Raw genomic sequence first — 23332 nt, 5'->3', positions numbered from 1 at the left:
TCTCACTGACTCTGTTTGTGCTAACTGCAACTTTACTGTTTCCTTCATCTACGGCAGGTATGAAACAATGTTTTTCTGTTCAGTAGTTATAGTTTTAATGCAAAAACTAGTTAATCTAATTTGTCACATTGGGCATTAAGTGTCTGCCACATTTAATTCTTCTAGTCTTGCTCCGTTTTTCATAGTTGTCTCCTTAATCTGGCCATTGCAAATTTACAGTCTGCCGCTGAAACCAACAATAAGCTTCTTTTAAACTCTGATAAAATTAAGGTCACCGCGTCACGTAAATTATTCAGCCTACAGTTCATATTCAAACGTTTTGATGTTATAAAACTGAAACTATTAACTGTTAGAAATATGTTTAGGATTCTGGTTGGATAGCAGACTCACAAAAAAAGGAACCAATCAGGTTTCCTTTCTGCTATGACGAAGATCGTTGTGAGATGAAGAGTGGACTTGATTTAAAACAAAGACACATAATGATTTTTAGCAGAGGTTTCTATATTAGACAATAACCTATAACAATTATACACTACCAGTCACAATTCTGGACACACCTCATTTAATGGTTTTTCTTTATTTTAATGACTATTTACATTGTACATTCTCACAGAAGACACCAAAACTATAAATGAGCACATGTGGAATTGTGTAGTAAACAAAAATGTGGGAAATAACTCAAAATATGTTTTATATTTTTGATTCTGTAATTACTGCTTTGCACACTTTTGGCATTCTTTCAATAAGCTTCATGAGGTAATCACCTGAAATGGTTTTCCAACAGTCTTGGAGGAGTTCCCAGAGCTGCTGAGCACGTGTTGGCCCTTTTGCCTCTGTGGTCCATCTCATCCCAAACCATCTCGACTGGGTTTAGGTCAGGTGACCGTGGAGCCTAGGACATCTGACACAGCACTCCATCACTCCCCTTCTTGGTCAAACAGCCCTTACACAGCCTGGAGGTGTGTTTGGGGTCATTGTCCTGTTGAAAAATAAATGAGGGTCCACTAAACACAAACCAGATGGAATGGCATGTCACTGCAGGATGCTGTGGTAGCACACCACCTCCTCCATGCTTCACGGTGGGAACCTGTAGAGCAAGGCCAAGGGTTTGCAGCGCTGTCAAAGCCAAGAGTGACTACTTTGAGAAATCTAAAATGTAAGAGTTGGGGGAGGTAATCAATTTTTTCTTAATTAATTCGTAATTCTTCATAATTCCAAATATCTTGCTTCATGTAATTGATATATCTACAATCTAGAAAGTAGTAAAAACAAAGAAAAACCATCAAAAGAGAAGGCGTGTCCAAACTTTTGACTGGTAGTGAATATTATAATAGTAATAATATCTTCAACAGTCAGTGCCTCTTGTCAGTTTCTGTAAAAGGTCAATACTTTTGGTCAGAATTGTGGATTCTGAATGTTATCAAAAAGCATCATGACCTGGGAATATTACCAGAACAACCCGAGTGTTGGTGTTGAGATGAGCTTTGAGATGATGTCATTTGTTTAATATGTGAACTTTGCCACCAAACATATTCACTGACAATGAAGCAACATGAGGAAAAAATACAGTTACATTACTAATGTCCTTCTACAAGCAGGACCACCACTCGGCAGTGATCTTAACACGTCTGGAAAATTGAAGCATTTTCTAAAATAGTTTACATTTTATTGTTGAATACGATTTAAAAACTACATGTATGGGTTCAGCAGTCAAATCCAGTCAAATCAAAGATAAGAAACATGAAAACAGTTTAATGACTTTGCCACAAAATACAGATTTAAAACACTCCCTCTGATTTTAATTCAGGATTCTCTGCATAATGTCGGTCTCTTGAGATATCCATACTTCACCAATGCGCAAGTAATTTGCAAAAATCCGACAGCAAAACAAATGTGTTTCAGCACCTGAGACTAAAGCAGGGATGGGAACAATATTGAGATCCTCATCCCAATTTCAAAGCAAATTAGTCTGTGAGTGAAAAGCATGCTGGGTTAATCCTGCTTGTCCCACGACGCTGCTGCAAAAAGGAGATTCTTAATCTCAAGAGTTTCACTTCCTGATTAAAAAAGTTAAACCAAAAAGCATCAAAAATGAGCTTCCTCTGTTTTCACAGCCACCAGTAAACACGAGCATTAGTACAACTATGGTTTAAAATTCTCGTCATGGCATGTGTGAATATGGGTTTTCTTCTTTGTTTCTTTTTTATTTTATGCATATTTCTGTAAATATGGTGCAAAATGTCCAATTTTTGGCATTTTGCATCATAGGCTCACCTCTGGTAACATTTTCATGCCGTTTGTTGACTTTTTTGAGTAACTCCTGGTAACAAACAGACAAACCAATCACGTAGCCTCCTCAGCAGAAGTACAAACACCCCCTTTCTTTATCATACAATTATTACAATATATAAACATTGTTATAGCTTCTCTAGGGAACTTTTTTTTGTTTGTTTGTTTCAAACACATTCCCTATTTATTGTGGAAAGGTGTATAATGAACATTTGTCACATTTCCCAAATTTAGTATTAAATAAACTATTAAAATTGGTCCTTGGAGCTAAAACTCATAAATACATTCTGTCCTCTAATTGTGAAAATGTGATTATATTTCTGCAAACTTTGTTCTTCTACGACTGATGGGCAAGAACTAGAAGTGGAATAACTACTGTGAGGAATCTGACACTTTCGATACCAAAGTCGCACACACTCTCCAGCCTTGGCCAAACAAAACTCCAGTTTATCGATTGCAGAGGCTGTTCGGTCAGTATCTCTGACAACGTTTAAAAATCTCCACTGAAGTCAGTCAAAACTGATCAGCTTCTTTGCTCTTCGGTCTTAAAATCTGGAGCCAAAGTCCAAATCTTCCTCAACTTCTTCAAAATCTTCTTCATCAGCCGCCACACCTGAAACACACACAAACATGTTGAAGTCACCTCATATACCAGTAAGAGTGACGTCAGACTCAACTTATTTGTGCTGAAACTTCAGTGTGGTTTTTAATGTGCTCAGGTCAATGATTTTAGTCCGTGTGAGGATTTTGTTTTGTTTTCCAACTATTTAAAATGTGTATATAACCACGTTAACTACATACCGCAGCAGAAGCTGATGTTTCTCAGTGTGTCGGCGAGGTCATCGATATCGATGATGAAATGGCTCATGCTCTCATAACCGAGCTCTGGAAGCTCCAACTTCGAGGCTCTCGCCATCGCCGCCATTCTGTAAACAAACGCAGAGACTTCATGTTAAAAGCTGTACTGCTTTTAACTTCATTAAAGCTGTACTGTACCGAACATTTCAGCTGCAAAAGTTTGTTCCCCTTTAAAAAGAAATACAAAAACCTGAACTCTCATGTAAAGAGATGCATTGCATAAGACTAAACTGCTACGTCTGCAATAAAAGTGAAGCATTGTACTTTGTGTTAATTTATTTTCAAAAGCCAAACCCAATAAAACATTTAAAATGTCACCTTACTGTAAGCCTGAGTTTTAACATGGAAAATTGCAGAAAGCAAGAAAGTGAATTTATGAGTTTATTGCAGATAAAAAGTAGCTGCACATTTTTAAGAAATTGATCATAACGGTCATAAATTAAATGAATTATTCTTACTTGAAGTGTAAATTCCACACGAGTAAAACGACAACAAAACGGTAAAGAACATAAAAGGCTTCTGCATTTAGCACAAAATAAAATTTCATTTTGAAGCATTTTAAACTCAAATCAAACTCGAGCATACATACTTCTTCATGAAAATCAGAATCAGAACACTTAACAATCCCTCAGACTTGCTGCTTGTAATAACAGAGTCTATCAGCGCTGGCAAACTATAGATATTCTCACCTTTTATATCCAGGTCAATATTAAAAATAAGACATGCTCAGTCGTGTTAAACTCATTTTTCTTTAGTTGCTTCTAATCTGCAGCCAGATCAATAAAACCAGCGCTAAGTATTTAATCAGGCAGACTTCCATCTCAGAGACTGATGGAGATTTCAAGTAAAAGGCCAAATGTGACTCGATCTATCAGCAAAGCAAACGCACGCTGACCTCCAGGTATCCCCGCGTGGCTGCTCGCTGACTGCAGCATTGTTTGGTGTTTTGATCTCGTGGCCCCAGCAGGGTCTTCTGCTCCACAAGTAATTAGTATGAAAGGGCCAAACATCTGACAGAGAGGGAACGACTGTTGGGGAAGGTTAAGACAGTACAAAATCTACATTGTATATATAAATCAATTAATTTTGTATCAATCACTATAAATTGATTTTTGAAGTGAGCTGTCTCTGTGTTCTGCTCATTTTTGCTCTTTTTATTGGTCGTTCTTGTTGTGCTTTGCAAAAGCAAACGCTTTTTCCAGGGGAGATGTCTTTGAGAAGCACGTGTACGCAAACATTTCAGCTACAAAAGTTTGTTTTCCTTTTTAAAAAAAAGGAGCATGTTCACCTCAAGCATGTGTGACAGACATGAAGCAGTGTGGAGAACTTTATGCCGCCTATAACATCGTTCAGCCTGGTGGTGGTTCAGTGATGTTTTGGGGAAGAATATCCATGGAGGGATGCACAGACCTCTACAGGCTAAGCAACGGCACTTGGGTATCGGGATGAAATCCTTGGACCCATTGTCAGACCCTACACTAGTGCAGTGGCAGAAGCATACAGTTGGTTCCTGGAGGATGATGGAAGTGACACTGTGCCCCATGTTGACCTAAACCCAATAGAACACATCTGGGACATGCATCAGTCCATCCAGTGGTGCCAGGATGCACCACAGACTGTCCAGGACCTCAACGATGCCCTGGTGCAGATCTAGGAGGAGATCCTCCAGGACACCATCCGTGGTCTCAGTAGGTGCATGCCTTGACGCTGCTATGGAGGTATACAGGCATATGGGGGCTTACAAACTACCACCTTGAGTTTCTGCAATGGAATTTCGGCAACACTGACTTTTTTCACTTTGATTTTCAAGATGTCTTTGGATTCAGCCCTCTGTAGATAGATGAATTTTTACTCCTATCAAACAACGCGGCATCCTTTCATTCCTAACACATTACTCGGTCCATATCAGCGTGGATTGTTGAGCGATTTAATGTTGGAGGTCATATCAGTGAAATGATTGAACACCTTAAGGTTGGAAAGCTTTCCCAAACCTATGGAAATGTATTTGTGAGACACTTTTTACAGGACTCCATCTAGACTGAAGATGGCTGGGTTAAAAATTAAGGTTAGATCAACTTCTCAGAGTAAAAAGTAAAATATTTGACATGCAGGATGGAAAGGTCACATTCACAATCAGAGCTTCATCCACGAGCACTTACTTTTCCAGTATGGCTTCAGCGCTCTGGTATTGGAGAAAAGTAGAAAAGAGGAAAGAGAAAGTTAATTACATTGTGCTTCAGTCATCTCTGCCAACAACATCTGTCACAAGTATTTGTCATAGATGTCACCGTGCTAAATGAAAACATGGATTTTTTAACACTGACAGCTGCCAGAATGGCCTGATGGTGTTTACTACCTGCTTCCACTTGCTCTATCTTCTTTAACACCTGTTCTGGCATAAAACAGCGACACCTGAGGCTCAGACTTTCTCTCTCCTACAAACGCACCGGCAGACAAACACATTTTCCTCCGTGGAGACGCAGTGACGCAGACATCAGCAGTAAAGATGCCGAATTTAGTAACAACCTAAAATCGGGTCAGGGACACGTGGGTCATCCAACTGTCGGCTCTCAGGTTTTATGAACTTATTTCAGGTTTTCATCAGTCCTCAAAGTGTGCCATAAAACCTTTTCTCTATAGAAGAGCCTGAATATCTGTAGTGATAATAATACTTGGAGCTTATGAAAACACATTTATGTCAGTCCATCTACATTTTACAACATCGTATTTAATCATGTGTGCTCTGTCCAAAGTGAAAGGCGTGAATATGATCTTTATTACTGACTTTTTTCAGGTGGTAAAAACTGATTCAGGCAGCCGACTGAGAAAGTTGTAGCTGGATTAATTCTGAAACAATCTGCATAAATCTAGATTAGTGGAACTGATGTGTTGTAATGGTAAAATATTCACAAACAGGCAAAGTAGCCTGTTCTTTTAGTCCAGCTGAAAACACCATCGTTGAAATTTTAGGGCTTCTGTTTGGTTTGAAATACTCATTTGACCACTGCCCCTTGGCTGGGTTCTTGAAAAATGCCAACCTGTTGTGCTTTTACCCGTTCTGCCAGAATTATTCATCATGGATGGGATGTTTCTGTCGTCTATCTGGATCTAGATAAGGGACAGACCTCCCTCTCTCTGGCTATGTCCATCAGCTCTTCTGGGAGGGAAACCATAGTATTCCCAAGCAAGCTGAGACAATCTCTCCAGTGTGTTATGGGTCTGCCCCAGGGTCTTCCTCCAGGACTTGCTCAAAACACCTTATTTAGGAGGCATCAACGAGGCGTACTATCAGATTTTTAAACCACATCATCAGGTTATTTCTGATGTAACGAGTAGCATCTCCAGCCTGAGCTACTTACGCTATATTTAAGAGGTACGAACCTCCCACTGAGTTCTCACCTAAAGATGAGGTCAACTGACTACATGAATACACTGAATGAACCAGGATTTCCATGATTGGATTATCTCTTCCCTGATGGCATGGCTGTATTTCAAGATGATTCCAGAATTCATTTGGCTCAGATTTTAAAAGGATGATTCGGGGTGCATGAGGCATCATTCTCACATATGGACCATTAAGAATCTTTGGCACATGTTGGAGAAGACTTTACGCATCATCAGTACAAGATGTTGGTTAAAAATTAACACCACTGTGGACGGAAAATGAAAAACGCTGTAACCATGCCTTAATATATCGAAACAATACCTTGGTGACTGCGAGCTGTCATCAAAGCTAAAGTTGATCCAAAAAATGCTAAAGTGTGACTTTTTGGTTGGCCGGGCAGGGACACAGTGCATCAGGAAGCACATCCAATGTTAACATCTGCAAAACCCAAATATGGAGCTAGCTTAAAGTGTATATTATTTATTGTGTACGTATACTGTTATAATAATGAATGATCATATTGAACATACTAAAGTTTCAAATAACGAGGTAACTGTATGTAAGCGTTGGCTTCAGACTACTCTAAAAACCCACTTTCAGACAGTTTTATTTGTACTCCTGGCTCTGTATGATGTCACTGAGAGAGGATACTCGTAATGTGGTCACACAGTTACCCCACTCACCCGCTGTTCAAACCGTCAGTTTACGAGGGACAGCCAATCTGAAGAAAGTTGGCTTGAACCGAGAGAAGTGGCTGCTCTACATATAGTTAAGGGTATGTTACCCTTACAGTACCTGTTAGACGTCTAGACATATTTCTGATTATTTCATAAGCAAAGATGTGTTTAATCCTTGAGTTACTAACATAAAATCCACTAAAAGAATAGTTTGTGGTGGACCACTAGAGGGCTCCACTCACACCCAGTGTATAGGAAGTGTGTTCCTGTGTTTTTGCTTCTTTTTTTTGGTTATAAGAAAAACTGATTGAAAAGAATGTTCCATCACCAGTATTTTCATTTCATTTCTATTGTTGAAAACCCAAAATTGAAAAAGTTGACAAATTTCAGTTGTACCTGTTTATTCTGACCATGAAAAGAAGACTGCATTGAACACTGTGGGTAAAATGGCTCCTTCCATACAGAAGGTAATACTTATTTAACAGGTAAGACCCAGTCTGCAAAAAGTGCATCAATTGAAATATCCTCAGATCATGTTTTAGAACGAGGACGAACTGAGTGTTTGCATGCAATGCCAGTATAAATAAAAAAGTCACACTTTTTTATCTAAAGTGTGACTCATGTATAGCTCTAGGTCATTGTTGATGTTCTTCAGCTGTTGTTGTTAAATTTGGTCCACTTACACAAGGGCACGTCACGAAGGATGACAAGTTCAAAGATGCTTCGTGAGTAATTTTGAGATTCCTCAACATGAGTTAAACTCGTCTCCTGCGGTGACTCCATGGTGTTTATTTTCATTATCACCATCACACCGTGCTGCTGCTCCGTCAGCCCGGTTCTTATTAATTTGAGCTACAGCTGAAGTAGTAATTTTTAAGAACACCTACAGATACACAGTGATTAAAACAGCAGGAAAACAAATCAGTTAATTTAATTTATTCTTGCTGAGCATCCCCGTGCTCAGGCCGAGCTAGTTATTGTGTGTTTTCTACATAATTAAGTGTGTTTTAAAAGTCCATACATTGAATATGGAATACATCAAAATGTATGAGCGTGTGATTGATTGGTGGATCAATGCGGTGTACTTGAGGGGCTGACCTGCTTCTCATTATCTCTACACGAGTGTGAATTAATCACCGGAGCGTCAGACATGATGTTTGCCTTTAAGCTATTCAGGACCGGAGGAGACTCATGTGTCCTTGGGGGTGTTGTTGAAGCAGAGCGCCCGATGGAGAGGCATCCCGCTGGGCTCGCTCCTCCACTTTCCCTCCTCGCCCTGCGGCTGTATACATAAAGCTCTTGATCATCAGTGAGCATGGATTATCCTGTCTAATGAGAGCTGAGCCTGGGAAAATATCGATGAGTAGAGGGAAAGCGGAGGAGCACGTGAAGAGTGCGGTGAGACTGTTAAATAAATAACAAAATAAACTGTTGATTTAAACATCCGTCTGTGGTGCTGTTGTGTCATCGGTTGCTTTAACATAATTAAAAGAGGGCCAGGTGTCATCGAGCAGCGAGTTATTTAAGGAAGCCTGGAGGCTGATGTGGAAAAATGAATTAAGCTGTCAGCTAAAAACAGGAATTAGAATTTAAATATAAAAATAAAACGTTTATATTCAGTCTTTCTTGATGGTAAATAACACGCTGACCATCTTTCAGGCATACTTTAGCACATTATGCAGTGAGTTTTTGAGTTTTTTTTCCCATTTCCGGTAATTATGTGTTCTTGTATTTACTGTAATTATGTGAACAAATCCGAGAAACGTATTTAAAGAAAAGGCATTAAAAGGGCAGCCGAGTGGTTGGAAAACAAATGACCAGTAATTACCTGTTGGCTAAATTTAAAGGCTTTAATGATGGGCTAAAAGTAATAAAGGGTTTGCTGGTGCTAATCAATAAAATAGATGTTTGAAATAGATCTCTGAAGTAGCAGATAACATGTTGACTTAGCTATAAATATTGGATGAATCGTCAATATAAATAGATTAGGATGGAAAAGCTCAAAGTAATTAACGAACACTTCAGGTAGTTAGACACAGACATCTGAAAGTGATAAACAGCAAAGAGTAATGATAGTGGGGTTGCTGGTAATGGAACAGCTAAAAAATAATGGTTTAAAAAGAAGCTAAATGTAGTACAGGTTTGACTCTAAATGGGACAAAAAAAATTGCAGTAATGATTTTAGTACATTAAAATTGGAGTGTATAAATTTATAGTAAAAATTTAGTAAATTGTAAAAATTTTCATCATGAACTAGATACCAGCATAGCGTGCAAACTGGACCAGCAGCCAACCTTCATGGAGAGGCATTCGACTCAATCCACTTTGCTATTCTCAAAAAAGTAATTAAATAAATGCAATACATATTTACAAGCATATATGTATAGCGCGCTAGTATAATCATAGAGAAATGTATCCAAAACCAAAGGCAATGGAGGCAAGTGAACTCACCACACACTAGAACAACACATTTCTAATTGTTTTGCAAATTTTCAAGGAGCATAAAGCTTTAAAACTAGTCTGACAAGCCGATAAATGACCTTTTATTTAATTTCAAAGAGACACTTTGCACACAAATCTGACCAGCACAAGCCCGTCCACTCAGTGTCCTCCTCCCTCATGTTGGTTACCACGATCGCTACAGAAGCACTCAACTTTTGCAAACCCAATATTGGTGTTTTAAGTTTTCCATTACCAAACTGTTTTAATGCACGTTATAATTGAAGTGAAGAAGTACAGCGACTTATAGAGTGGGCCTGGACCCCGGAGGTCTGTCCACTGCTGGTCCCTTTTCCAGCAGAAATCTTTGGCCCACCTAATAATATTCAATAAAAGAAAATACAATAACGAATCAATGAATCAATCTCTTGCTGGAAGACTTAGAAGTGTAAAAATTGGAGGCAGAAATTTCTGGACTCTCGTTTGTATTTTGCACCAGGAAGTGTGACGTTACAAGGCCCTTAGAATGGATTGCATAATGAGGCTTATTGTGTGAGCTGTTCATTTCATCTGAGCCAGAGGTTTGAATCATGGTTAGGTTTACAGTCCTCCTACTGAAAAGAGGAACAATAACCACGTCCTGTGGAAAGATACAGAAGCAATGGGAAAGACGAGGAGCCGTGCTGATGCCTTACTTTGATTTACAACAGAAATATTTCTTTGTAAAGATGCAGAAATTAGATTTTAGGATGTTCACCTTATGTTTCAAAGATGTACATATCTTTAAATGTGAATGTTTAGACACACACCTCACATTTGCAAAATTAGGAGGTGTACTGTGAGAAACACTGTAGAGTCATATTTGATCAAGTCTGGAAACACAAGGAATCTTTTTGTGAAACTGCAGTTTTTTCCCACCTGTATAAACAGAGGCATGTGTGGCTCCTCCATGGACTGTATGCCCGACTCCACCAGCGTGACGCCGACCTCCAGGTGATCGCTGTGCTGACGGATGAGCGACTGAACATGTTTGAGCTTTTCATCCTGTTCTTTGGTGATGAGACCCACCAGCTCCTGCTTCCGCTCCTCCAAGATGGCCACCAAACGTTCAAAGTGGCCGCTCAGGTGTTCTCTCTGCCGCTGGCCGTTTTCCTAAAGAATGATGGCGTGACAGTGTTAGTCATTTTCTAACTAACATGTCAGATATCTAATATTATTCATCAGTCCCACTTAAACTTCACCATCATTGTTTCCAGTACTAATTATTAAACATGGATGAAGCCACCACGACATCACCCAAACCAGTGTGTCTTTCCTTTAAGATGCAAAAACTAAATCACAGAAACCACAACACAGCTAGTCTGTGTGCTCTTACACCTAGCCTCAGTCACAGCAACTTTTTTGTAACTGAGAAATCAATTTCAGTTTATTGCTGAAATTAATGTTATCACACCACATTTTGCATTAGCTAAGTTTGATCCAGGATAGACTGATTTCATCTACTGATTACTGTTTGTCTCTTTAAGGAAATAATTATCCTTAACAAAATTAAATTATGTTTTTTAAGGCAGTACAGACTAACAATGAGGGTGATGTGGTGATGATCTCTCTTCAGTAACTGATTCAAGTTGTTTTATGTTAATTTCATTCATATAACTTTCATTGTCTTGTAACTTGTATTTTTTGCGTATTTCTAATAAATTAGTTTTTCCTCATAAATGTATAATTTCTTTCTTACATTTAACAGTTTTTCTTCTCACAAATTTATGAGTTTAATCCCAAAACGTTCAAGTTTTTATTCTCAGTATTTGACACTAACTCAGCCCTTTCATTGTGTTTTCTTCAGCGACCCTTATATACTCGTACAGCTAAAGCGGCTGGATTTAGACATGAAATTGCATCCTTTGCACCTCATGTGTTCATGTCTAACCTCTATGGTGTGGCAGATTGCTTCCATCTGAGAGATGACTGCCTGGACGTTGTCATTACTGGCCACCAAGATCGCAATGCCGTCACTCAGCTCCGTCTGCAAACATTCAGAGCATCACTGACATCAGTTAATACGGAAACTTAAAGTTAACATGGAAAAAAAATTACAAAAACAAACCTAATGTGTTTGAAATCGTCAGCTTTGATAACATCATATCCGTCAACAACGAAATAAGCTGTCAGGAAAATGTCTGCTATTTCTTACCAGTGAATAAACAAATAAATGTCATCCAGCCCAAGTCCAAGAAGAGCTATTCAAGACATATTCAAATTTCAAGACACTAGAACAATTATAAATTATTTTATTTCCTTTCAGTTAGACTATTGCAATCATCTTTTAACACCTACCAACTAAAAATGAATCAACAAGTGTTAAATTCATCATAATGCAGAAAAAGTGAGCCCATTACCCAGATTTTAATGACCCAACATGCGTTTCAGGAGGGATTTTTAAGCTTTATCTAATGTTTGCTCTTGAGGCTCCTCAGATATGGAGCGATCTACCAGAGCAGATCTTTAAAATGAATTTTTAAATGTTTCCCTACATATTTTCTAAATATTTGACATTATATTTTAGTACATCCTACCAAAGCTGCAATGATCTTACACAGTGGTGAGGCGTTTATTGCTACTAAACTTACAAACATTGGCAATCACCTCAAAGGTCTTCACCCAAACTCTGCTTAATGTCAAGGTCACATTTTTTCCATTCTCAGTGAATTTTAATTCTCACGATACAGCGAGTGACGAGAAAACATCATGTTCTTTCTGTACTTCACACTTTACAGTAACCTGTGAATTATGACGAGCCATGAGCCAGATGAGCTACTGCGTCACTGTTATTCTGGTATTCTTAACTGAGAGGCACTCTGTTGTATTCATGGTGACATTATAAGCTGATAAAATACTGTCGGAGCCCCAGTTATATTTTATAAAATAAAAATTTCAGCATTTTTTCCTGCCTCTATGATTATATGTTAAAGTAAAACACTTCAGTACCGCTATTTTTCTTAAATACAATGTTGTTGTTGTTTTTTTAAATGTTATTCATATTTAACAGTCTGTGTGTGATTTGTGTTTTGGAAAAATGCACTTTTGTTCAGATATGGTTGGTTTCAATCCTTTAATTCTGATCAGAGGTCCGTGATTACTTTGAGCTTTTCACTATTTTCCTTGTTTGTTTTTTATATTTAAACTACTTCTCTTTGGACTGCAAAGACGGTTTCAACTTTTGCTTTCGGACAGACACAAACTAGAAATAAATTCCACCTTCAAGAAAATCTGACAGTCGACTGCTAAGTGTCTTATCATTCTCGCAGATGCTGACTTTAACTCAAACCTCTCTCATAGTAATCTCAGGATTGCTCCGCAGGACGAGTACTTTCTCATTAGTAACCGCCGCCACCAGCAAGCACAACAACAACATGAGTCATCAACATGCATCTGTTTAGAATATCTTATGACATCATGCATATTTTTATAGCCACTTTACAGTTAGAGTGCGATTTGATGAGCTGCTCGTGTAACAAACACTCTCGCTTCTGTGCCGGCCAAATGAGATCACCAAACTTTTTTGTTTTTCAGATTGCACAAAAATGGGGAATCAACAACTTTCAGGAGCCTCATCTAAATTTCAGATGAGTGAATCAGATGCAGAGTGAGAGATGGAGAGGCCGGCACTGAAATGTCAACAAAGCCAACTGCTCGATAACATGCCGGACGCTGCTGCTGCCATCTGCATGACAAAACTGCTGCACTTTGTCTTTGTGTGACTTTGTGTGTTGAAAAACAGAAGTTGCACTTTTAATCTGTGCACAGAGCAATGCCACTGATGTTTAGATGGACAGATGATCATGTACATGTACTGAAGCCTTGATTTTAGTGGTTATATGTATCCTGTTCGTGTGCTCTGGGTATTCGATCAGTCAGCTCTTGGTCTCGTTTTAGCTGCATCATAAACACAAAGTCATGTATAATGTAAGGTCTTAAGTTTGATCAGAATAATCAAAATTGAGGTTAAAAAATGTCTTAAATTTTCACATCCTAACAGTTGCTGTGTTTCTCTTTTTAGTCATGAATTGGTTTCCACAGTGGGAGCTGGTGTGCATTTTGCCGAGGAGGAAGAGGAAAAATGTAAAAATAGAAATAAGATAAAAAATGCTGGAAGATAAAGGTCATCGTAAGAACACACCTACCTGTATTTTTCATGGTAGAAACTATTTTACCAACTCTGTGGTGATTTGACCTTTAAACAAGCTCAAGCTCTCGGAGCAGGGCTCTCTGCAAATAAGCTGAAAATAAACTTAAATGAAGGTAAAAGAAGTTGATGTGAGGGTGGAAATGTGAATTGACTGAGCTCATTTAAAGTATGAGATGGAAATAAGGGGTGAGAATCACAAATGAACCCTGGGAAAACAAAGATGGGGCATTTATATCAGCAAGCAGTGTTTTATTTTGAAAGCTGACTGGATTATCTGTGATCTTCACATGTTTAACTTCATATTTAGATGTGCTATGAGCGAGTTTAAAGTGGATCTATTCAAACTGTTTGAACAGTATTTTTCCTACTCTTTGCGCTATAATGTAATTTTTCATGATATTTATAATATACGAGCATCATCCACCTGTTGTTTAAACCTTCTGATTGCAAGGGTCGGCTAGTTAGAATAAAGACTGGTTAAAAGGAGAGGTAGGAGAGCGAAAACAACTTGGTTTAGTCAGGCGTGAAGTGGCGCGAAGTAGAAACTGTATGCTGTAACCGTCCTTCACCTTCTGTCTCATGTAGACGGTGCCGAGCGGAGCCACGTCACAGTCTCTGTGCTGTCCGAACACTTTGCACATGGAGCAGGTCGGCGTCTGGCAGGACAAACAGTAGATGTTGATCTTCTCGTCTTCATGTTCTTCACACATGAGCTGCTGCTGCTCTGGCTTCATGCTAACAAGTCTGCAAGATACAAAAAAAATATCACGTTTAATGTAAAGATTGCTCCAGGGAAATTTGGATGTGGACATAAAAGCCTGGTAGGTTTATATAACAGGTTTCTGTCAATATCACACCCATTTGTAGTAAGTTTTAATATTTACCTTAACATATTAGCAGTGAAAAAAGTATATTTTAAGTCAATCTTTAACTTAAAGCAGCCTGTAATTAAAATGTCTTAAACTCCATTACAGTAAATCTAAATAAGGTTGTAAGAAATTAAATTTAACATCCCACCCCTGCAGATAGCCTGCAGCAGCCTACAGCTACAAAGGCAGTTGCACAGTAAATCACATAGAAAGTTCAGATGAAAACCAGTGTTTCACTTACAAAATAATCCAAAAGTAGCTCTTTTTTATAAGCTGTTAGCCATCATTTTAATACCCTTAAAATGTGACTAAAAGGAAACTTGGCTCATTTTTAATCTCATTCCCATGCATAGCATGCACAAGACTTGGCATCATTGTCTGTATTGTTGAAGCAGCTTAGTTTACTTCTGTTATCACTGACGTACTTTGACGTCAGTGGATGATGGAAGAACTGCATAAAGATTTTGCCAGAGGTGGCAGCTGTCCCTTTGCCACCTGCAAATCAGGAATGTCACTGCTCACTTACAGCTCAGCTGGTTTCCTTTATTATAGCTTTAATATATACAAGAATAGTGTATGCATTTAAAGGTCATTATCATTGCTGTCTCCTTTATTTTTGGGCGTGTGATTTGACATCATTCTCCTCCCAGATTGATCACTGCCAGACATTTCACTTAAAAAAAAGAAGCTGACTCGGACATGGATAACTCTGGTGCCACGTAGCTTCCGAGAAACAACAGCTAAATTTAATGAAACAAACTGTCCTTTGTACTCTGACGCAGGCATCTCTGACAGAAACGATGATTAAGTTATGATAATATTTTTCGCATGTGAAAAAATGAAAAGATTTGTTTACATCCGTGTGAACAATCACATCTATTTTAACCCACACGGATAAAGAGGGGACTCCTGTCCTACTGTCGCTCTTCTTTTTTATCACTGACTCACTCAGCTTCTATTCTGAGAGGCATATTTACACTGAGGACGATCTGTTGTGGTAAGTGTGGAGAGCAGATGTACTAAAGAGCCTTCTGCTTGAAACGCTTTACTTTTTATACGAAGTGGATGCATGTGGAAACAACTGTCATACTGTCATTTCTACAGTGATCGGGTATTGGTTATACTCAGGTGGAACAGTTACTGTGTCAGGTTCCACATGAGTCAAGCTGGGGAAATATTTGATAACTGATTCTGGTTGATACACTTATTAAAAACGACTCTACTTTTAGACCTTGTTCAGAATTTGTGTTTCTTCAGCCAAAATCTAAATATTAAACATCTTTCTGTTTACCTATTATTAAAAATCAAACGTGTTACCTGCAACAATCTGTAATAATCTGTAACTACAGCGAAAGCATCAGGCGTTTCTCGTTACTCTTCATATCTCCAACATCTTTCCTTGTGCACACAACACATCATTCTCCTGTGATCATCAACCTGTGCATCAAAATGTATTAATATAGCAATAAAGAAAATACAATAAAATATAAAACCAACACGTGTCTCAAGACACGTGTTGGCTAACATATTTTAGTCTGTACTTCAAAACTGAGTGACTTGTGCTTGATTTTGTCTTTAAATATGTCTCTGGAAATAAAGGAGACAAATAACCCAAAAATGAACGCTACAATGTTGTTGTTTATTTGATTATGATTATGTTGATTATGTAAGCACGCACGGCTTTGTCGTTACTGCTAAATATACTTTATATCAGCCACAATGAACAAGAACACAACATACAGTATATGCATACATCACTTCTGCTCTGCTGACAAACATGCAAACCCAGAAACCTGCTGTAATAAAATACGATGCTGCACTCTGCAGGCAGTCACTCATTACTACAGCTAAGTGCACACTCAATACACATGTTAGTGTTTTTAAATGATGAACGAAGAATTTCAAGATTTACAATCAGCATAATGTTTAATTTAATGATTCTTCTGATTACTTAGATTTGTATTAATCTCATTACATAATTATAATGTAATATAAAATAAATTAGTTGGATGAACTTGCCCTGATTAACTTTTGTGAGTTACCCGGATTGGATGTGGCAGTTAGTAGTGAATCAGGATTGGTTTGATGAGATAAATGTTTCTGAGGAAGGTGAGTCCCATAGTAACAACAAGAAATAAAAACAGGTTGTCTTGGGTGTCCAATGGTACAATTACTTGATTTTGGTTTAATACAACTAACAAATATTATTGGGAAAGTGCATTCAAAGACTGAACAAGCTGTTTCAGATTCTCTCCCTTCAAAACAACCCTCTCCTGATTGGCCAGCTTTTGCAAATAGAAGGTTGACTAGTAGGTGGGTGGGGCTTCTGTAATTCCAGCCACTGAGTCTGGGCCTGAGATGAGCGCATTATTAGTACCCTCTCATTGACGTCATACAGAAGCAAGAGTAGAAAAAACTGTCTCAAACTGAGTATTTTATCTCCACCACACCATTGTATCTGGTATTTGCAAAACAAAAGAACAATTCTGCTTAGACTTTATTAAGAGGCACAGCTTCACCAGAGCAATCCTGTGGCTGTATTGAGGCATCACTACAATGCTAGTGTGCCCCTGAAGACCCTCAAATATGTACATGTGATGACTTAAAAAGTTCACTAAAAGAAACATTTGCCTGGGTTACTACCCCTTCTTTCAACCCTCCCTCGGTGGATCATTCACCTGGAGGACTCCTGCTGTCTATAGATGTCGATAATGTTCTCCACCAGCAGGTTCCTCTGGAGGCCATAGACTCCATGGCGGTCCAGCACCACCTCATGGCGGCACGATGGACAGCGAAAGCGACCGCCACTGGCCGTCGCACTGGAGGAACCGCGGGAATGCCACAGAGGATTAGCTGACTGGATTTAAGAGGGGAAAAGAAACAAACTGCTTCAGACTGCTTTCTGGTGCATTTCTGTTTGGTTGCACATATGAACCCAGTATCAGTGTAGAGAGAGGAAGACTCTGCTTTGGCTTATATTAAACTTATATTAAACATTTATAGCCAGATGGCAATAAATGTGACCCACATCTGCAGTTTTCCACAGGCCACATTTGGCCTTGACAGTGCTGACTCACCCTGAGTCAGCACTGTCAGTCAAGGCCTCAGCTCAGCCACAGATCCACTTTCCATGAGCCAGATGTTAGGTGTGTTGTGACATCTGGCCATTTAACTGCAATGTTTGTGCCCCTAAATTACATTAAAATATGATCAAATCAAATCAAATCAAAATTTATCTATATAGCACATATTAAAACAACAGTGTTGACCATAGTGCTTCACAGTCAGTAAAAACATGAGACAATTAAAACAAACAATAATACAGGACAACAAACAATAGGTAACAACACAATAAGCTAGAACAGCCAACTAGTTAGAATCAAAGGCTAAAGTAAAAAGATAAGTTTTAAGACGTGATTTAAAAGACTGGAGAGACACAGCAGTACGAATATGAACAGGGAGGTTATTCCAGAGTCTGGGCGCCACGGTTGCAAAGGCCCGGTCACCTCTCGACTTCAGTCGAGACCTAGGTTATGCTAGGAGCCTGTGATTGGACGATCTAAGTGCTCTGATGGGATTGTATAAGTGGAGTAGTTCAGAGAGATAGCTGGGCGTTAAATTATTCAGAATTTTAAAAGTGAATAAAAAAAAGAATTTTAAAATCTATACGATATTTAACAGGGAGCCAATGTAGTTTGGCTAAAATTGGGGTTATGTGTTCATAGATTCTCGTACCTGATGTAAAGAAACAGCTAGAAGAAAGAAATATTTTTACATTAGAAAAAGCCTGAGTTTAGGTTGCTGTTGGTGTTGATTAATGACTAAATCTGATTTCTAAATTTCAAAAGCGTATTTAATATACAGATACTATCTGCTAACATGGAAGTGGACTAGAACAAAATAAATAGTGTCTGTTTGGGTTTTCACTCCATCACATTGTAGCGTGAATCTAAGCTCACTGCAGACTCTGAGGATGAGTGTAGATAAAGGGGAACGCCATCTAAAACCTTTAAAACTAACCCAGAAGGTCGTCTCCTGTTTTCTTTTAGTCTCACCTGGAAGATGTCATTGGCACACTTGCGGCAGAGGTTGTGCTGACAGGGCAGGATGACCACAGGTTTGGAGAACATCTCCAGGCAGACGGGGCAGATCAGCTGCTTTTCCAGATTCTCCATGGTTGCTCCGCTTCCAGCACCGGGCCCAGAGCTGCCTGCTGTCGGGTGCTTAAAGCTGAGAGCAAAGCTCATCACCTCCAGTGGTGAGGAAGATGTCAAAGACGTCAGGAAGTTCTGCCCTTCTACTCTCAAATGGCTGTAAAGTTAGTTGCTTTTAGTATTTTCCACTTAGCTGTTGCGCCATTTCTAACCCCAGTTGTCCAACACTTTATGCCACAGCCAGCTTGCCTGAAGCCCATGTAAAGACCCTCCCACACACCTCAGGCCCACAGCAGCCAGCCTGTCCCTCTGTTGGTATTTTTAGCTCCTCAGTTTGTTCTGGCTTGGGTTACTGTCTAAACTGCGTTCCTGAAAGTCTGGGAGTGGCAGGGGATCACAGCAGGGTTCGGTATCTGGGTTCAAATTATTCTATTTTTATGAAGTCTGATACTTCAGAGGGGATCCTGGTGACATAATGCAACCTGTGACAGCAAAGTTTCAGGTGATTAGCATGCTGGCATAAACAGCTTGAAGCATTACTCAACTTAGATGTCTGTTTGTTCCTGCAGAACACGCTGAGTATGCAACATCTCTGTTCATCCAACTTTCTGAGTAATCTCACCAGGAGATTAGTCAGAAAGTCGGAGTATTTGTTGTGCTGTATTTTTCCAACAAGCCTCCTTCTTATTTGGAGCAAAGCAAAGTGTGAAAATATCATTTAATCAAAGATATTTAATATCGAAACCACTAAAAACAAACAAGCAAAGCTTTGCTAAATAATGAGCTGGGTACAAGTCAACACAATAAAGCATTTTTTCCCCCCACGGCTGATTTATGTTTCTTGACGACATTCAATTCAGTAAGACCTTTTTTTTTTTTTTTTTTTAAATGTACCAAAATGGTTCAAATTTTAAAAGAAATTCTAATAAAGTTAAAATTTTAGTTTGGTTCTTAACTTAATGTTCATTTTCCACTCTACTAAATATATAAATGTGAGGTGTGCAACTGAGTCTTCAAGCAGGAAGGCAGAAGAAGAAAAAAACAAAGTCTGTCAGTAACCAGATCCTAATAATAAGCTGAACAGAATCACTGGCCAAGCGTCTCTCCAAACAAACAACGGCTCACAGGACATTTAAACTCTATAAATACAGAAATATTAGTCAGAGACTAGATAACCGACTCAAGAACGCCATCTACTGTTTACCCTCAGCACCCTCAGCCTCAGGAGAAAGCATTTATTGAATATCTGTGTCAAATGTGCAAGAAAACCTCAGATTATATCACATTTATACAGGAGCTTGGACATCAAAGCAGGGACGTGACTACAACTGAGGAATTTCTTTTTAGGGCTTAAACTTAACAGACTATGACTGATTACTACTACAACTACATCATGTTATGGACCACTCAAGTCATTTTAACTAATGTGAGGGCAAAATGTGATCAGAAAAATCAAGTAATGTGTTGTGAATATTAATATTAAACACTAAAGACGTGAAGTTTATTAATGCAGTCATGTTAAAGAGCAGAGGTAAGATGACTACTGGCCTAAAATTAAGAATAGTAAAGTCTATAAATGTATGAAGCAGTCTGAATCTGTATTTATTTCACTGTATACTATCTGCACATTGAGGCGGGACATTGTGTATGTTCTTTTTGTCACTGTCTGACACTGTAACTATGAATTAACTGTTTTACAATCACTTTTGTGCTTTCATGCTCTGACCTGGTAAACTATCATTGATTACTCATGCAGAATCTAAGCCTGATCTCGTTCACAATGTGACCCAGAGACCCCTTTGTGGCCTTCAACCTGTCAGCATACAGCAGTGAGGTCTGTTCCCAGGGACAGACAAAAAATAACAAACAAAAAAAACAAAAACCCTGAAGTACTTGCTAATCAACAGAATGGAGTCGGCAGAACTAAGCTGCTAATGGGCTAACAGGACTATTAATAGTCTGGAGTGGAGGGCTGCTGCAGTGAGCCAAACATACAAACACAGGGATTAAAGCTGAAGACCTCCGTGTGACTGTTCTGTGATTACCTTCCTGTCAACAAACTTTTTATTTATTAAAAATAAATAAATAAAAATAAAACCCACCCTGCACCCTTACAAACACCAAATGCAGCTGGGCTCTCATTCATTTACCATATAACCTTTGCTTTAGTGTTTATTAACGTGATAATGGTTGTCAACACCAGCACCACCACACATGCTATTCTCTTGGTACTGTTTGCAGCCGTTTCATTCACTATTGATGGCTCTGATGACAATGAATTGCTCTTTATTATTCACTAATGGTTCAATTACTTCTTTTTTCTGTATTTTCAATTATCTCCATTTTTTTGTATTATTATTTTTGTAGTATTATTTTAAATTTACTGCATCGGGAAGAGCCTGAAAAAAACAAAAACAGAAAAAAACACCACAACAACAACAAAAGCCTAAATAAAGAGTGAAATAGACTAAAAAATAAATAAATAATAATAATTCATTTAGTTAATATTGTTATAATTTTTTTATTTTTATTTTTTTTGGTTGTTGTTTTTTTCCTCTTTTTTCTTTTTCTTTTTTTTTCTCTTTTTTTTCTTTTCATGCTTATAAGTTCACAAATGTTAAAGACAGTAATTGTTCTCGGTTGATTTGTATAAGCATGTTATGTTTAATTTAAATGCAGAAATAAAATTTAAGAAAAAAAAAAACAACAACAACAAAAGCCAACATAACTGAATAAACACAAATCGTGAAGCGACCTGCTGTGGCGACCCCTTGTGGCCAGGGAGCAAGCTGAAAGTAGCTTTATGCATCTTATTTTCTTAAGTGGTGCTAAAAAACTAAAAGTGTAACCCTTGACATAATTTACTAAGCAAGCACAAACATAAGACAAAGTTACACACTAGAAGTTATAAAATCCTGTTGTTTTATTTGGTTTCTATAATAAATTTTACATGTGGTCCACAGGGAACCACAACAGTCAGCTCTCCTATTTATCAATCCCCAGTTTCATCCAAAAATGTCTTTATCCAAATTCTTCTAAATTTGTTCACTTTCTTTTAAATTTCTTCTTCTTAAAAAAGATGAGTGCAACGTTTTTTTTTCCAACCACTCAGCTTATCCACAAAAAGAAATTAGCTCCATGCTAATTGTTTTTAGCATACGCCAGTGGTTGTAGTAACCCTTGTGGTGTCCTCGGGTCAAAAATGGTCCCTAGGTGAATAGCAAACAAGTACATGGGAATCCCGAGGACACCACACAAACAGTGCATGCTGACATGTTAGCGTCAAACATCAGCAATTCTGTTAAATCCTTTCATAAAACATGTCGCCTAATAGTAAGATTTAAAAAAAAAAAAAAAATCATTTTGCTGTTTTATGGTGTTTAAAAAACTAAACAGTATGACTTTGAGTGCTCACCATCATGCTTAAACTCTAATCATGTAGCAATAAATGAAAATGAAGTGCTCCGTTTCACTTTTGGATGTTATTATGGATTAAAAACAACTATGACATGCAGACGTCTGCAGACGGTTTCACTCAGAAACAAGCGGATATGTGAATAAAGAGAGCAGATATGAAGTGACTGATAAAAACTTATCAAAGGTGGTTTGTTTTTTCACAATATGATCGTACACGTAGCTCTGCATTCATTTATTATAACACACCGGGTAATACAGAAGAGTTTTAGAAGCCGAATTTAGATGCAACTATAGTTTTGGCCAGCACAGATACAAAAAAAGACCAACTAGCATTAGTACTCTAAACAGGACTGTAACAATCCACATGACAACAACTGAACAGCTTCCACATGATGTCAGTAAACAATGCTTGAGGTTTGAAAACGTTAAAACAATCTAAAAATAACATGGGAGTAAAATATCGTTTTTTATTTAAATTAGAGACTAAGCAGTAAAAAAAGCCAAGTATCAGTAACATCAGAAAATAAGAGGCCAAAAAAAAAGACCTTAAAAGAGCTTAGTGGGGTTTTATTTGCTCATCTTCTTTTTCCTTTCTTTTGTAGAGAGGGGCAAATAAATAAGAACAAAATAAACTTGCAGAGTAATAATATTGGTATATGATTTTAAATTCTGTTTCGAATCACAATTTCAAAATCGTTACATCCCCATTTTAAAATACATGCACTACTAAAGGAAGAGTTGAACATTTTGGGAAATGTGCATTTCGTGTTTCATCAATACCATTTTAAATCACTAACAAAATTAAGCCAGTGAAGGGCCTTAACACATCATTCATTTAGTGGCCAACAGAGGGCAGCAACTCCAGTTTCACAACTGTATAAGAATAAGAACTTTATTTATCCCGAGGGAAACTCTTTTGTCATGTACATGCTCAAAGTAATTTTCAACTGTAGAGAGCATGCTAGACAGGCTGCCATCTGAGACGGCGCCGTATAGATGTCTAAAGGAAATGGCTCTACGCTCTTTTAATCTGTGAGTTTACAGATTAAACACGT

General features: G+C 38.2%; 1 protein-coding gene across 1 annotated transcript; it reads right to left on the bottom strand.

Annotated features, from left to right (window-relative positions):
- Positions 1–1426: 1426 nt before the first annotated feature.
- Positions 1427–19485, bottom strand: trim54 (tripartite motif containing 54). Its single transcript, XM_004568391.6, has 8 exons — positions 18762–19485; positions 17385–17563; positions 14407–14581; positions 11579–11674; positions 10567–10800; positions 5307–5329; positions 3091–3215; positions 1427–2902 (listed from the first exon to the last, which is right to left on the bottom strand). The coding sequence occupies exons 1-8, from the start codon at positions 18951–18953 to the stop codon at positions 2835–2837; spliced, it is 1092 nt and encodes a 363-aa protein (XP_004568448.1). The 5' UTR covers positions 18954–19485; the 3' UTR covers positions 1427–2834.
- Positions 19486–23332: the final 3847 nt, after the last annotated feature.

The sequence above is a fragment of the Maylandia zebra genome, linkage group LG15, assembly GCF_041146795.1.
Source record: "Maylandia zebra isolate NMK-2024a linkage group LG15, Mzebra_GT3a, whole genome shotgun sequence".
NCBI lineage: Eukaryota > Metazoa > Chordata > Actinopteri > Cichliformes > Cichlidae > Maylandia > Maylandia zebra.
This window is presented reverse-complemented; position numbering and strand designations above follow the sequence as displayed.

Coding starts and splice junctions, on each gene's coding strand:
- trim54 (XM_004568391.6), bottom strand. CDS start 18,953: ATGAGCTTTGCTCTCAGCTTTAAGCACCCGACAGCAGGCAGCTCTGGG. Junction 17,564..18,761: donor GTGCCAATGACATCTTCCAG/GTGAGACTAAAA, acceptor TCTTAAATCCAG/TCAGCTAATCCTCTGTGGCA. Junction 11,675..14,406: donor CCGTCTACATGAGACAGAAG/GTGAAGGACGGT, acceptor GAATGTTTGCAG/ACGGAGCTGAGTGACGGCAT.